This window comes from Pyrus communis, chromosome 15, assembly GCF_041283825.1.
Source record: "Pyrus communis isolate YQ-2024b chromosome 15, ASM4128382v1, whole genome shotgun sequence".
NCBI classification, from domain to species: domain Eukaryota; kingdom Viridiplantae; phylum Streptophyta; class Magnoliopsida; order Rosales; family Rosaceae; genus Pyrus; species Pyrus communis.
In genome coordinates, this window is record NC_142579.1 from 5,087,652 (window position 1) to 5,103,032 (window position 15,381).

A 15,381-nucleotide genomic window follows, 5' to 3' on the forward strand; every position below is an offset into this window, starting at 1 on the left:
TGGTCCAACGGGATCAAAGCTGGTCGGGATTTACTCCTGGGATGATGGGCTACAAAACCCAAGGTAGCATCGGCCATCGCTTTGCCAATTCACCGAAAAAAATGAAAAGGGTGGCTGAAGCACCATTGGTTTTCATCGATTTTTATGGCCTCACACCGCCACATATGGTGGTTAATCAAGGTGGTTCTTGGTTGGATTTTGTAGAGGGGAGTGAGCTTCAAGATGGTGGTGGTGGTGTGGTAAAATTCCACCTGAGTTGGCCGGAATCGACCTCGGAAAATGGGAGGTCGAGGGAGTTCAAATGGGGGTTTTTCTGGGTTATTTGGGCCTCTTCCCCAGGTTTCCCGAAGTGGAAACCTTCTCCTTTCAGGCTGACTAATTATAGACTCCCTACTAATAGTAAGTCAACATGTCTAAAAAGTCTCACTAATTCCAAGGCTGGTAACTTCTCTACTTTAACTCGGAATTAGGATCCATTTGCACCTACGCTCTCGTAGGGTCGTCCTCTATTCAAATATATTTAGAAATATGATAAAGTATATGAGGATAAAATACGTCCTCATAATTACATTTAGTCAACGAGAGACATTTTCGTCTTTTCACTTTCCGACAAATTTTTTCCTCATAATCATATATTTAAAAAATTTTAGGATATTACATTCGACCCCCATTAAAATAAATCTTGTCCTCGAGATTTCTACCCGCGAATAATGAAAGAGGTATTAGAGCTAATTCCGCCATTCCATTTATAGTGAATAAAATCATAACCTCAGTCTACGATTTTATTCAAGCCCAATAAATACTTTCACGAAGTCATTGGTAAACTACTTACCATCATTGGATATACGCAGTCGTCACCATGATTCTTCCTTGAAATTTCTAGCCACAATCACTGACGATATCAACATTAGAAAATTTTTCCATTTTCATTCTTGACAAACAAATAACATAAATTCAAACATAGCCCTCATCGGCCAAATAATTATCACAATACCAAACCATAATCATCAGTGGCTAAGTGCACATCTCAATTTCAAGCCAAACCACTCAAATTGGCAAATCAAATATAAGAAATTCCCACCAAATCATTGGAATTTCAAATCACAATCACTGGTAAAATCACTTGCCATTATTGGCTATACACAGCTGTCACCACAATTCACCTCCAGAATTCGTGTGCCAACATAGTCTAACCTGATGACTGATCCCACGGCCGATTACCCTTACTTCAATCTGACCACAACAGCACAAAGTAGGGTAACGAGAGTGTCCATTTAATCCTACACCGCAGAACCAAGTACCCTCCCCACCAGATATGGTACAAGTCTGACCGTGTAGGCCTCCAGAGCTTTTGGGGATTGAAACCCAAGGCAGCGCACGATGCCCCTCACTCCTAGTAACTCTCAATCTAGGAGTATCCATTTCCAACGGCCATACCACATAGACTATCATGCAAGAGTAGCCCGACCGTATAACACCCTCTGAAGGTTTAGGGGATCGAAACCCAGGGGAACCTCACAGTCCCTTTCACTCTCAGGTCATCAAAATCATCCTAGGAACCTGCATTTAAAATCCACAGGAACCTATGCTCACAACAACACACGCAAGTAATCCATAATACATATATGTAACTCACATATTCATAGAAATTATGAAATATGCAACCACAATGCAATCATAATTTCCACCAACTGAACTCCATAATCACAATGGAGTCGCACCACATATATATATATATATATATATATATATATATATATATATATATATATATATATAGACCCCAAATTCGCTCTGATACCAATTTTGTAAAGACCCGAAATTTCTAATTCGGAAGCTAATTACTTAGATAGACCCCAAATTCATTTTCTTAGCAAATTTACTTAAAGATTAATCTTATGTATTTTATTATGGCTGCATCTAACCTTCTTGTTAGACTATCTACGTACTCTACTAAGGGATCAATCCATTCGTAGTTTACATTACGCTTCTAGAACATCATACTAAAATCTCATTTCAATCCAACGGTCGGATCTCCGCCAATCACAACATTCGAATGGTGGTCGACGTTTTAATTTACTAACTTGCAAATCCAATTTGAGAAAATTCGTAAGTCGGACTCCCGATCCGTAAGTTCCTAAGGTCTTCAAATATTATGTACTATAATGTCTCAAAGTTTGGTGACGATCCAACAGTTGAATGGTCGTCAATTACAGAAAATCGTACGGCTCTACAATTATCCAAAAATTTGAATATTCAAATCATTGCATCAAATTTCAACGAACGGACTTTAGATTGGGCTCAGGACGTCAAGGATGTCCCACTGTCCAAAATCCATGTAAACAGATTCTCCCCCACGCGCCGCCTTGCATGGTGGTTTCTGACGACCAGAAACCCACTTTTTCGTCTAACTCCAAATTCTACCAAAATTTAAAGGAAGATAGAGCTCAACAAGAGCAACAAGTTTTATACCTGCCACGAAGTCCAAAAGTGGACGGAAGAGGTCAATTCCGTTGATAAAACCGGTGGGTGCCTAAAGTTTTCCGGTGTCGATTCGTTGCCCACGGTGGTCCAACGGGATCAAAGTTTGTCGGGATTTACTCCTAGGATGATGGGCTACAAAACCTAAGTGGTGGCATCGGCCATCGCTTTGCCGATTCACTGGAAAAATGAAAAGGGTGGTCAGAGCACCATTGGTTTTCATCGGTTTTTATGACCTCACACCGCCACATACGATGGCTAATCAAGGTGGTTCTTGGTTGGATTTTGTGGAGGGGAGTGAGAGCTTCAAGATGGTGGTGGTGGCGTGGAAAAATTCCACCTAAGTTGGCCAGAATCGACCTCGGAAAATGGGAGGTCAAGGGAGTTCAAATGGGGGTTTTTTCTGGGTTATTTGGGCCTCTTCCCTTCTTCTTTCAGGTTGACTAATTATAGACTCCCTACTAATCGTAAGTGTACGTCTAAAAAGTCTCACTACTTCCAAGGCTCGTAACTTCTCCGTTCTAACTCAAAATTAGAATCCGCTTGCACCTACGCTTTCGTAGACTCGTTATCTATTCAAATATATTTAGAAATACGATAAAATATATGAGGATAAAATACGTCCTCATAAAATTACGTTTAGTCAACGAGAGACATTTTCTTCTTTTCACTTTCCGATAAATTTTTTCCTCATAATCATATATTTTAAAATTTTCAAGGTATTATGTGATATGTGAGAAGGAAAACTTCTTTCTAATGACAAGTAATAAAATAAAATATTTCACTAGCACGAATAAATTACACATCACTTAATTGAAGCTTCTTCATGAAAGCGACACAAGTTTTATTGAATTAAACTAACACCATATAGAATGCATAAGTTCATGGAGTTAAAACTGATAGTCAATCTTCATCATTCATTTTTATTAGGCCTTTTCTACGTAGTACTTTCAAATTGCATCAATCTTCAAATATATGGTAAATTGAAAAGCTGAATTAACATAAAAGAAAAAAAGAAACAAAGAAGGAAACGTGAAAAAGAAACGAAGAAGAAAACTTGACCACTAGTATGCTAATTTTTTGCCAAAAATTCTGCAAGAATACATAAAGTATCGATGAAATTAATTGATTTCCGGAAATATCGATGATATGGGGTGCAATGTACACTTCACCTCATTTTCACATCGTTCCCTGAATTTTTAGATATGACACATGTATTTGTTGTGTGCGTATAAAGACACTCAAAACAATTTTCGTTGAAATATCTCAGGGTTAAACTATTATTTAATAAGAGAGAGCACAATTAAGTTTTGCATAAATATTACATTACCAAATGAAAAAGATAGAGGTGTAGCATCATCAGTTACACTAACCCAATAAGTATAACACAATCAACATATACAACTAAGCGTTAAAGAAATGTCATAATTGAACACTGAATCACCAATCAACGAAACGAATAAAAACATGAGTGTAATATGAGTTTTTTAATTTTGGAAGTCCATAAGAGTTTTTTGGCGAGGCTTACCAAGGATGCTTCGAAAGAGTGGATTTCCAATCCTTAGTATTGGAGCATTTTCGTTTTTAAAGCAATAGTTCAGGTGAGGACACATAAAAGATTATTTCCGAGAGGACGAATTGTTTTACTCCCTTTTCCTTATCTTAACATCTTTGTTTCATATTTTCTTGAGTAGCTTAGTATGCGTAAGTTTGTATTTTAAATAGGACTTCACCCAGCCATGTACTAATTTCTGAATAGTTGCTTATGACTCAAATAACACTGAAATAAACTTTGATATTTACTTCAGGTTTTGGTTATAATTATCTTAGGTCTAGGTGGCCTAGGTGCTAAATGGTCGGCTACCGTCGTGATTAGCTTCTAATGGGTCATAAAATCAGAAAGAATATTAGGCAAATACCTGGACGGAGTTAAGCAGGGCTGGATGAGGTTGGAAGGAACTAGGCAGGGGTTAGGCAGGCGCCTGTGGAGAACGCCGAAATCTGAATATATTTTTGCAGAGCCGGCGTTGAGAAGAAGAAGATGACCTTATTTGCCTCTGCACGATTTCTTCATAAGATGGCCCCCACCATCTACTCATTTACTTGTTTTTATATTTCTTTATTGTTTTCCAATTACTCCCGGGACCTCGTGTGGGATGGCACGGATAAACTAAATAGGAAACCATTTGGTTTCTTTGCTAATCCAATTGGATGTAAAACCAATTTTTTATTTCTAGGGGTTTTTTGTCCAATTTGTAGGCTTTTTGGACGATCAGATTTGTGGACTTTTTGGGTTTTGTAATCAATTTATGAGTTTTGTTTTTTTTGTTTTTTTGTTTTTTTTCCTTTAAAGATTTGTAGAATAGCAACTATTACAAACCAATTTGTATCTTTTATTTTATATTATTTTTAATTTCTAATATTATTATTTCTTAAGTGTAAATAACCCTTAATTATTATAAAATAAATAATATATTTATTAAAGCCGCCTAGCCCGTCTACGCCCCGCTTAGACGCTAGGTCCTAGCCTGCCGCCCGACTAACGCCTAACGTCTTTTAGAACCTTGATCTTTTCTTTCAACCCTCTTCCTATTTTAATCCTACATAGTTAACGTCATAGGTAAACGTCTATAGATTAGCATCAAGTATTTAAGGCATAGTTTGAAATACGTCTAAGGGTATTTTAGTTGTTTATATCTCAAAAAATAAAAAAAAATAAAATTGAACTAACTCAATTTCATGTTCTATAAAATAAACATGAGTATGAGTTCCTAAGAGATATATCTCTTAGTCCCACGATCATTTTGGGGAATAGTGGCGTAAAGTTTTATTATTGTGGGATTCTTTAGTTATTTCTAAGTTTGGGGTTATTAATGCCCAATTGGCAATTATATGATCATGAATGTTTATAATATGTGTCTGAAAAAGGAAAGGTCTCATGAATCTAACATCTTTAAATCACTTTTCTATTAAAAAAAACATTTTTAGATCACATTCTCTTTATAACATATTCCTTATACTTATTGTTTAAACGTATAACATTTAATGAAATAGCTTTAAATAATAATATTTGTCTTTATATTAAACTAGATTAGTTTAACATGTGAAATATCCGTAAAGTATCTTCTCATGATATGCCTTTTTTCAACAGTACATATCATTGTTTACGCACCTACCTATCAATGTTGCTCAACTTGGGGGTCCTAAAGACACCACCTTGGATATATCTTGCTTGTAAGAAGTTGGTACACCTAAGTTGGAATGTGAGATGAAATATCTAGGAAAACTCAATATTGTCTTGGTTTTCAGATCAAGCATTGTTCTGATTGTATTCTGGTTCACTAGGCGAACTAAACCAAGACAAAGTTATGCCGCTTTAATGAGGAGAAAATGTTTCTTTCGAGTATGATGTGGTAAAAAATAGCACTCAAATTAAACCCTCTTTTTGACAATTGTAGTATAGATATAAGTAGGGTTCGTTCTAGGCCGGGGATTAGGAGGGATTACTAATCTAATGAAAACTGACTCAAAGATACAAAAATATGCATAAAAACACTTAAACAAACTCAAAGACTCTTAACTAAACTTATATGACTCAAAACAAACTTAAAATACTCAAAACAATAAAAAAGACTCAATTTAAACTCTAGGACTCAATTTGGACGAAAATAGAATTGGTTTTGACTTAAAATACTCAAAAACACACTTTAGGACATATTTGAAACAAGTAAGTAAAGGGGATTGGGTTTTGGACAAAATTAATGTAAAAACAAGTGACTTAAAAACTTAAGTAGACTTTGGACGAATTTGAGAAAAACAATGGATGGGAAGATAGCTAGAGGATACTTTTCCACACATGATACATTCAAACACAAATTGATTTACAGTTGCTTTTCCGATAAACCATGAACCTCAACATCCAAGATTAACCGTGACATCACTAATTAACCTTCAGATTTTCCTTAAGTTATTGGATTGCATGACATCATACGACAACCCAAAGCATTCTTCAAAAGTTCCCTACATGACATCATAATAGAAATACAATCAAAGATCATTACGTTCAATGAAAATCATAAGTATTGACAAAGCACTTGTAACTATGACATCATGATACTCATGCTAGGAATTTACTTAACATGATTGTGAAAACAACCTTAACTACTTGTGAATATAAGTTTGTGACGATTATGTGAAACTCCCTTATATTCTACCACCAAATTCATGCATGCAAATTAAGTAGGCCTCCCTAATCAACATACAAGAATAAGTTATCCATCAAACGGTTAAGTAAATTGCATTCACAATTTATGAAATCACAACTGGACTTAATCAATTCATATCATAAATATAATCATGGTTTCAAAGCCTCCCCTAACTAAAACGAGTTTAGCCTCTCATATTCACAACAAAACAAAGGAAAATTGAATTAAACATTGAAAACAAAAGATAGATTACACCTAAAAACGTTCCAACACTCCAACTTGAATGCACAAACATCCAAGGCTTCTTCTTCTCTTCTTCTTCCTTGCAAAGCTGCGGCACAAGAGTTCTTGGGTGATTTTGGATGGATTTTTGGGTTGTGAATGGATTTAGGTTGGTAGGGTGGTGTGGCAAAGGTTGGGAATGGTGTATGGGTGTTTGGATGAAGGTATGGAAGTGTATGAATGGTGGAAGAAAGGTTGAAGGTTGCGGCAAAGGCTCAAGTGTTTGTGAAAGATGGCAGATTGTATGGATGAATGATTCCGGTTGAATAGGGGTGCGGCTTTGGTATTTATTTGAGAGAAAGAATCCTAAGGTTTATTACATAGTTTAGGAAAGGATTGGACCCCCAAATCCATAAGGAAAAAGAGATATAAAATCAGAAATCAAGGGGAAATGGGAAGGAAACTTGCGGCATTCAATTGTATGAAAGGGAATGTGATTTAAGGCTGAAATTAGGCAAGGATTTGAGATAGAATAGGTATGTAAGGTGCGGCTGAGAGTGGGGTGAAATAGGAATGTAATCATGTGACACAAAATAGGAAATATGCATTTCCCTTGCACGGCAAGGAAGGGAAAGTTATGGAATGCACGGCAAGGGTAATTAGGTTGCAAGGAAGGCTTGGTTTGTGTCCTAAAATGCATAGGAGTCTTCAATGTTGCTAAAACATAAGGTCTTTTAGGATTAGGAAAGGTTAAACCAAAATAGGAAACATTGGCTTAACTTTCCTACTTCAAGTAGGAAACCTTCTTTGACTAGGATTCCTCTTTTGATTAGGAATCCTTCTTTGATTAGGAATCCTAACATCTTTAGGTCTTCAATTTCGTCCATTCCTTTTGCTCCAAGCATATGCTATCCATTCCAATTCCAATTGTGCTCCAAAATGCACATTTTTGCTTCCTTAGCCATATGAACCTAAAAACACACGAAAATAGCTTAAACTACTAAAATAACTATGAACTAACAACATAAATGTACGAAAACAAGCTAACTAAGTCGCCTAAATATGCTCTTATTAGAGTACAATCATGGTTTTTCGTACGCTTGATGCACAATGAGGCCCATACCGTCCTAAGGAGGATGATAAAAAGGTTTTCCAGCCTAAAGTTCCATACTTAATTGCAACTAGTATTTTATTGTACTTAGCTCAATGCACGAGGCTAGACAATGGTGTAGTCAGAAAAACTTTGAAGGAGGGTCAACTTTAAAGTAAGATTGAAGGATAATAAGAAAAACTCATATAAAAATAACAGTTTTAGTCTTAATAGGAAATATTATACTAAAATTACAATTGCCCTCGATGATTTTTAGAGTTTGAATTCTGAAAGCTTCTCATAATCACACCATTGTCAATATTATCAAAGATATTTTTTTCGATATATAATATCATGTTATCATTCATCCATATATCTCCCATTTAGTTTCGAAAATCACTTTTCAATATATTCATAGTAGAAAAAACTCTTTTGACACTAGTAGTGGCAACTAGTAAGATTAGTTCTAGTGTCACGAGCAAGAAAATTGTAAACTAAGAGTTAAGAATTACTTAATTGATTTGTTGATTTAGAAAAGAATTCCAAAGATGAATGAGTGAAGGCTTGCTGTCTTAGAGTTGGAGATGCCCAATTCTCTCAATAAGAGAAGTTTAAAAGTTTAGGTAAGAAATAACTCTACCATATTGGACTCTTCGATCATCTAACAAATAGGGATTAAGTTGTTCAGTAGACCACAAGGGTCAATATATATGAATATAGATCACTAATAAATTATAATATTAATCCATACTATTTTAATGGAATCATTAAAAGTTCACAAGGGTCAAATGACCACCTTAACTATAAGTACGACTGGCATTTTGAACCCGACCCATTAACCCGACCCGATCCGACCCGTTAAAACTAGTATTTGGGTGAGTGTTTAACGGGTTGGGTTGTTAACCGATCAACCCGTTAGTAATTCGTTAAGTAACGGGTCATTTTGGGTCAACCCGCGAAACCCGTTAACACCCGTTAAGAAGGACTTTTGTGTAATTTCATAGTTGGAAAAGAAAACCTAGCTCTCTCTGTTCTCTCACGTTCGAATCCGGATTGAGTGGATGTCGTTCTCTCCCTCATCTTCTTCCTCAAAGTTGGCTGCCGTTCACTAAGTTCTGCCACCCTCTCTTCGGAAAGTTCTGATTCCCTTTCACCTTTTCTTCCATGACGATTACTTTTCGTTTTTGCAGATTATATTTTTCATCTAATTTTCTCAGTTTTTGCTTGAGCTTGGTTTGAGGTGGTACTCTTAAGATGAGCTTCGAATTAATTTGGAATTAGTTGATTTGTGTTTGATGATTTCGATTGCGATTGTGCCTTTGTTATGCAAATGGTGCTTTCTGTGTGTGATTGTGCTTTTGTTCTCTTCCTTCACAAGTTAGATAGAGAGAGATCTTCCCACTTCTCCATCCCATCACACACTTGATTGTGCTTTTGCTGTTAAAGATCACAATAAGCATTGAGAATCAGGTTACTCGGTTTCAGGTCGCGGTGCAAAACATTTGCACAGTGTATGTACTTCAATCCCCACAGATATATATATATATATATATATATGTATGTATGTATATAATGTTTGTAATTTTGGGTAAAAGATGTGTAATTTGTATTGGAATGCAATATGTAAAAAAAAATTGTTAACGGGTGAAACGGGTGACTTATTAAGCTTAATGGGTCGGGTTCATGTGACTTGTTAGCTTAACGGGTTGGGTTTGAATGGCCCGTTAAATTAATAGGTCGGATTGAACCCGACCCAAACCTAATAAATCCAACCCACTTACAGATCTAACTATAAGGTGGCTCCACCCATGGGCCGAACATCTTTGTTGTGAATCTTTTAGCAAGATACGACCTACACCTACACACGGACATTGAGAAGGTGTTTAAGATATGCTACGTTATCTTAATTCTACTGTGGGTTTGTTTTTGTTCTATCCTTACTCAACCACGAGTAAAGTTGCCATCCCCTAAGCCATCATATGATTCTTGCCCCTCTCTCTCTCTCTCCTATCCTCACTCTCTAACCTTCAACACTTTTTTATTTTTTATTTCTCAAAAATGAAGATTTGTCACAAGGGTAAAATTGGAATTTAAAATGTGCAAAAAGTTGTTGGGTCTGGGCTTTGGAGAACTGATAAATTCCATCAATAGCTTCGGCCCAGCCCAAAAAGAAAAGTAGAACGTTCGAGTGTGAGTGAGTCAGCCCTAATATTGACTCTAATTTTCTCCCCAACAGTGCAAGAGTTAAAAGTCTCTTTCAAGCCGCACCCGGACTTCCTCTGAGATTTCCCCTCACCGTATCTGCCATTGAAGCTCTGCCCCCAAATCTTCAGCAAAGCTTTGTTCATCCACTGTAAGTCCTTATCTCTCTCTCTCGTCATATGCATATGTTTCAATTCGTTTTCTGTTTAGAGTTTCGTCACGAATCGAATCGAATCTCATATATGTATGTATGTTAGCCAATTTTGCAAATTTTCTCGCTTTCGCTTAGGGTTTTTATTGCAAGACTCATATAAGCTGTGAAAGATTTTGTAAATCGGAGAATATGTTTCAAGATGATTTTCTGACGAACAGGAAGGCGAGCTCTTGGCCGGATTTTCTTACCGTTTCTCCAAAACCGAACATGGATTTTATTTTTTTTTGATGACCCGAATTTTTTATATTGCTGTGAAATTGGGTATTTTAATTTTAGCCTGTTCTGTTAGTTCTCTTACGGTAAGATCTTTTTGTGTACGTTTTCAATGCAGATTCTTGTGATTCTTCTCTGACTTGTTGCGATTTTCTTGTACGAAAGGATGGCATCTCGATTCTGGACTCAGGTATTTACTTTAATTTTTTGATATAATTAGGGTTTTGTTTATAATTACTGGTTTGTGTGTTGCGGTAAAATATTGAGCGTAGTGTTTCCTAAACCCTAATTTGTTTTTTTTTTTGTGTGTGTTAAATTAGCCTGGTAGCGATTCTGAGGATGAGGAAAGTGACTTTGAAGAGGAGGTTGAACCTACGGGTGGTGAGACTACCACTGAACCCGGCCTAAACCCTTACCTTCAGGCTAATGCAAGTGATAGCGAAGATTCTGATGACCAAAAGCGCGTCGTTAGATCGGCGAAAGATAAGCGCTTTGATGAATTGTCTGCGACTGTACACCAAATGAAGAATGCGATGAATATCAATGACTGGGTTAGCTTGCAAGAGAGCTTTGACAAGATAAATAAGCAGCTTGAGAAGGTCATGCGTGTTACCGAGGCTGTAAAAGTACCTACTCTCTACATAAAAGCTCTTGTATTGTTAGAAGACTTTCTGGCTCAGGCTTTGGCAAACAAGGATGCTAAGAAGAAGATGAGTAGTAGCAATGCCAAGGCCTTGAACTCAATGAAACAGAAACTGAAGAAGAACAATAAGCAATACGAGGACTTAATTAATAAATATAGGGAGAATCCTGAGCAGAGTGAAGATGATAAGCCTCCAGAAGAGGAAACGGATGATGACGATGATTCTGAAATTGAGGATCCTACTGATATTGCATTGTCAGGTAGCGAAGAACCAGAGGAGGAAGAAGAAGAAGAGGAAGAACCAACTGAAGCTGGTTGGCAGAAGAAGATGAGTAAGAAAGATAAGCTCATGGATAAGCAATTCAGTAAGGACCCTAGTGAAATCACGTGGGATACTGTTAACAAGAAATTTAAAGAGGTTGTGGCTGCTCGGGGCAGGAAGGGAACTGGAAGGTTTGAGCAGGTTGAGCAGCTTACCTTCTTGACAAAGGTTGCTAAGACCCCTGCACAGAAGCTGGAGATATTTTTCAGTGTTGTTTCTGCTCAGTTTGATGTGAATCCTGGTCTCAACGGGCACATGCCTATAAATGTGTGGAAGAAGTGTGTGCAGAATATGCACGTTATACTTGATATTCTTGTGAAGTATCCTAATATTACGGTGGATGACATGGTAGAGCCTGATGAGAATGAATCCCAGAAGGGACCAGATTATGATGGGACAATTAGGGTTTGGGGAAACTTGGTGGCCTTCTTGGAAAGGATAGATACTGAGTTCTTCAAGAGCTTGCAATGCATTGATCCCCACACTCGTGAGTACATTGAAAGACTCAGGGATGAGCCTATGTTTTTGGTTCTAGCTCAAAATGTTCAAGAGTATTTAGAACGGGTTGGAAATTACAAAGCTGCTGCTAAGGTAGCCCTAAGGCGGGTCGAACTTATCTATTATAAGCCACAAGAAGTTTATGATGCCATGCGAAAATTGGCAGAGCATACAGGAGAGAGTGATAATGGTGAAGAGCCTCGAGCAGCTGAGGAAAGTCGTGGTCCATCTTCATTTATTGTTGTTCCCGAGCTCGTTCCTCGAAAACCCACCTTCTCTGAGAGTAGCAGGACTATGATGGATATATTGGTTTCCCTCATATACAAGTATGGAGATGAGAGGACTAAAGCTCGTGCAATGCTTTGTGATATTTATCACCATGCTCTGCTGGATGAGTTTTCCACTTCCCGCGACTTGCTGCTTATGAGTCACCTGCAAGATAATGTTCAGCAGATGGACATTTCGACCCAGATACTTTATAACAGGGCCATGGCACAACTTGGTCTGTGTGCATTTCGTAATGGATTAATTACTGAAGCGCATAGCTGCCTTTCTGAACTATATTCTGGTGGAAGAGTAAAAGAGTTGCTTGCCCAAGGTGTATCACAAAGTAGATATCACGAGAAAACTCCAGAACAGGTGTGCAGTTGTCTCTGTTGTTTTATTCCATGTGCTTATTCTTTTTATTATCTCTTTGCGTATTATGCTTTAGGAAAAGGCTTTAGTAGTTAGTACCCAACTCTTATCCCAAATTTTTATTCTTCCAAAGTCCCTCACTGGGAGCAAGGCCCCCATAATATAGTGGGACCAACCCTATGCAAGAATTAGGGAAAAAATTGGGGAAGAGCAAGGTCATATAGCACCATTCTTCTATGTGATTTGAAGTCACTGTTTTGTTCATGAAAAGAAAATCCACAAGTTCAAAATTTTAGTGTTTCAGAACTAGCTGTTGGTTTCAACAACCAAATAAAATTTGCGTGAAATCTTTTTTTAAAGTGATGGAAATGATTTATTATTTAAGAATTACGTTATCTGCAAAAACTATTATTTATGAATTACATAAATGATCTGATAAGCCATCTTATATGATCTGATAAGCCATCTTAGTCGGGTCAAAGATCTGGAGACACTAGTTTCAAAAAAAAAAAAAAAAAAAAAGCTATAAATTCTTTCTGCACCTTGCAATAGGATGTTGAAAGTTGGAACTGGGACTTGTTAGAGTTATACTATTCAATCATGAAAGATGTTTGTGAATATGTAAGATGTATTTAAACACTTTCATTTAGAATGTTTTTTTTTTGGCCAAATATACTGATTTTGTGGAGTTATGAAATTCATGGTAATTTTGGCCCTGTAATACAATTCGGAAATTGCTGCGTGTGCTGCTGTTTCTCTAATATAAGTGGCATATCTTTAAGATCCTTGTTGATTTGACACAACAAATTGGTCACTTTGAGCGAAATAGCTAGGGACAACAGATGATTCACATTTGGAAAAGCTGAAACTAGTAATAGAGTATGATTTAGTCATCATGTCTTAGAAAATGGGGCCTAAGAAACAGTTAACTCATTTTTTTTTCCAGACCCTACAATATTACTGCTCCAAGTACACTTTGGTATCATCCCTCTATTCTATATAATTGTTCTATTTTTTTCCGTTTTCAGGAAAGGCTGGAGAGGAGACGACAAATGCCTTACCATATGCATATCAACCCTGAGCTCCTGGAGGCAGTGCATTTGATATGTGCTATGCTGCTGGAAGTGCCTAATATGGCTGCAAACACCCATGATGCGAAACGCAGATTAATCAGTAAGACATTCCGTCGGTTGCTTGAGGTGAGTGAGAAGCAAACATTCACCGGTCCCCCTGAAAATGTTAGGGACCATGTAATGGCAGCTTCCAGGGCCCTTGGCAAAGGTGACTGCCAGAAGGCCTTTGATGTCATCAATTCTCTTGATGTTTGGAAGCTCCTTAGGAACCGTGAGCATGTTCTTGAGATGCTCAAGGCTAAGATCAAGGAAGAAGCTCTCAGGACCTATCTTTTTACCTTCTCCTCATCCTATAAGACTCTGAGCTTGGAACAACTCAGCACGTTGTTTGACCTTACAGAGGTCCAGACACACAGCATTGTTAGCAAGATGATGATCAACGAAGAGCTCTTTGCCAGTTGGGACCAGCCAACACGTTGCATTGTTTTCCATGACATTGAGCAGACTAGGCTGCAGGCTCTAGCATTCCAGTTGACTGAGAAGTTGGCAATCCTTGCCGAAAGTAATGAAAGGGCAACAGAAACAAGAATAGGTGGTGGTGGTGGGTTAGATCTACCTCAAAGGCGGAGAGACAACCAGGACTATGGTGCGGGATCAGTTGCTGGGAGTGGCGGTAGATGGCAAGATAACATGTCCTTCAATCAAAGGCAAGGTGGTGGCACTGGGCGTACAGGTTACAACGCTGGAGGGAGACCATTCAACCAAAATGCTGGAGGTGGGTATAACAGGGACCGCACAGGTCAATACAGAGGGACAGGGCAAAACACCCGTTATCAAGATGGTGCATATGCAGGATCAGGGAGGTCCACAAGGGGTTCTCAGGACACTTCAACCCGCATGGTCAGTCTAAATAGAGGGCTTCACGCCTAAACATAAAGAAAAAGAAGTATAATTATTCAGCAGCATTTTGATTAGAGCGCTTTCTGTTTCGTTTCTGTTCTCGATTAAGTTCTCTCTTTGTAAACCAAGTCTTTGATCGTTTGGATTTACGTATTTGGAGGCTTAAATTTGTACTTTTAAACTTTGAGAGGTGGGGTTTTGTATGCTAAAATACTATGGTTATCAAAGCATGCAAGGTTTTTCTTTGTATTTTGTTTCATTTTTTTTTTTTTTTTTTTTTTTTTTTTTGAAACCCCTTTGTATTTTGTTTCATAAGTTGGCTGGTAAGGCAATGCATGTTTTTATATTTATGCTTGATCTTGCCCGTCTTCAAGTTTTGTACTTAAAAGTTAAAACACGTTTTAGGATATTTGCTTTTAAGAAGGATAAAATTATACTTAAACCCACTCTCGATGCCACTTGGGAACACACCAATGCCGATTTTTGAGATGATAGTGATTTTCTCACTTCCGTTTTCTCCTCTGCACTTTTCCTTTTGTTTATGTTGATTAAATTCTACTTTGTCCAATCCAAAACTTAAAAGGCCAATAAAAACCAAAATAGCATTTTGAGAAAATTGTCTAGCTCATTATACAACGAAGCACCAAACACATGAATGGAGAAGGATAAAATTAGAGTAGTG

At 37.4% G+C, this 15,381-nt stretch overlaps 1 protein-coding gene across 1 annotated transcript; it reads left to right on the plus strand.

Moving 5' to 3' along the window:
* The first annotated feature begins 10,163 nt into the window (after positions 1–10,163).
* Positions 10,164–14,958, plus strand: LOC137708164 (eukaryotic translation initiation factor 3 subunit C). The gene is made up of 4 exons (XM_068447177.2): positions 10,164–10,351; positions 10,746–10,817; positions 10,948–12,729; positions 13,755–14,958. The coding sequence occupies exons 2-4, from the start codon at positions 10,794–10,796 to the stop codon at positions 14,727–14,729; spliced, it is 2,781 nt and encodes a 926-aa protein (XP_068303278.2). The 5' UTR covers positions 10,164–10,351; positions 10,746–10,793; the 3' UTR covers positions 14,730–14,958.
* The last annotated feature ends 423 nt before the right edge of the window (positions 14,959–15,381 follow it).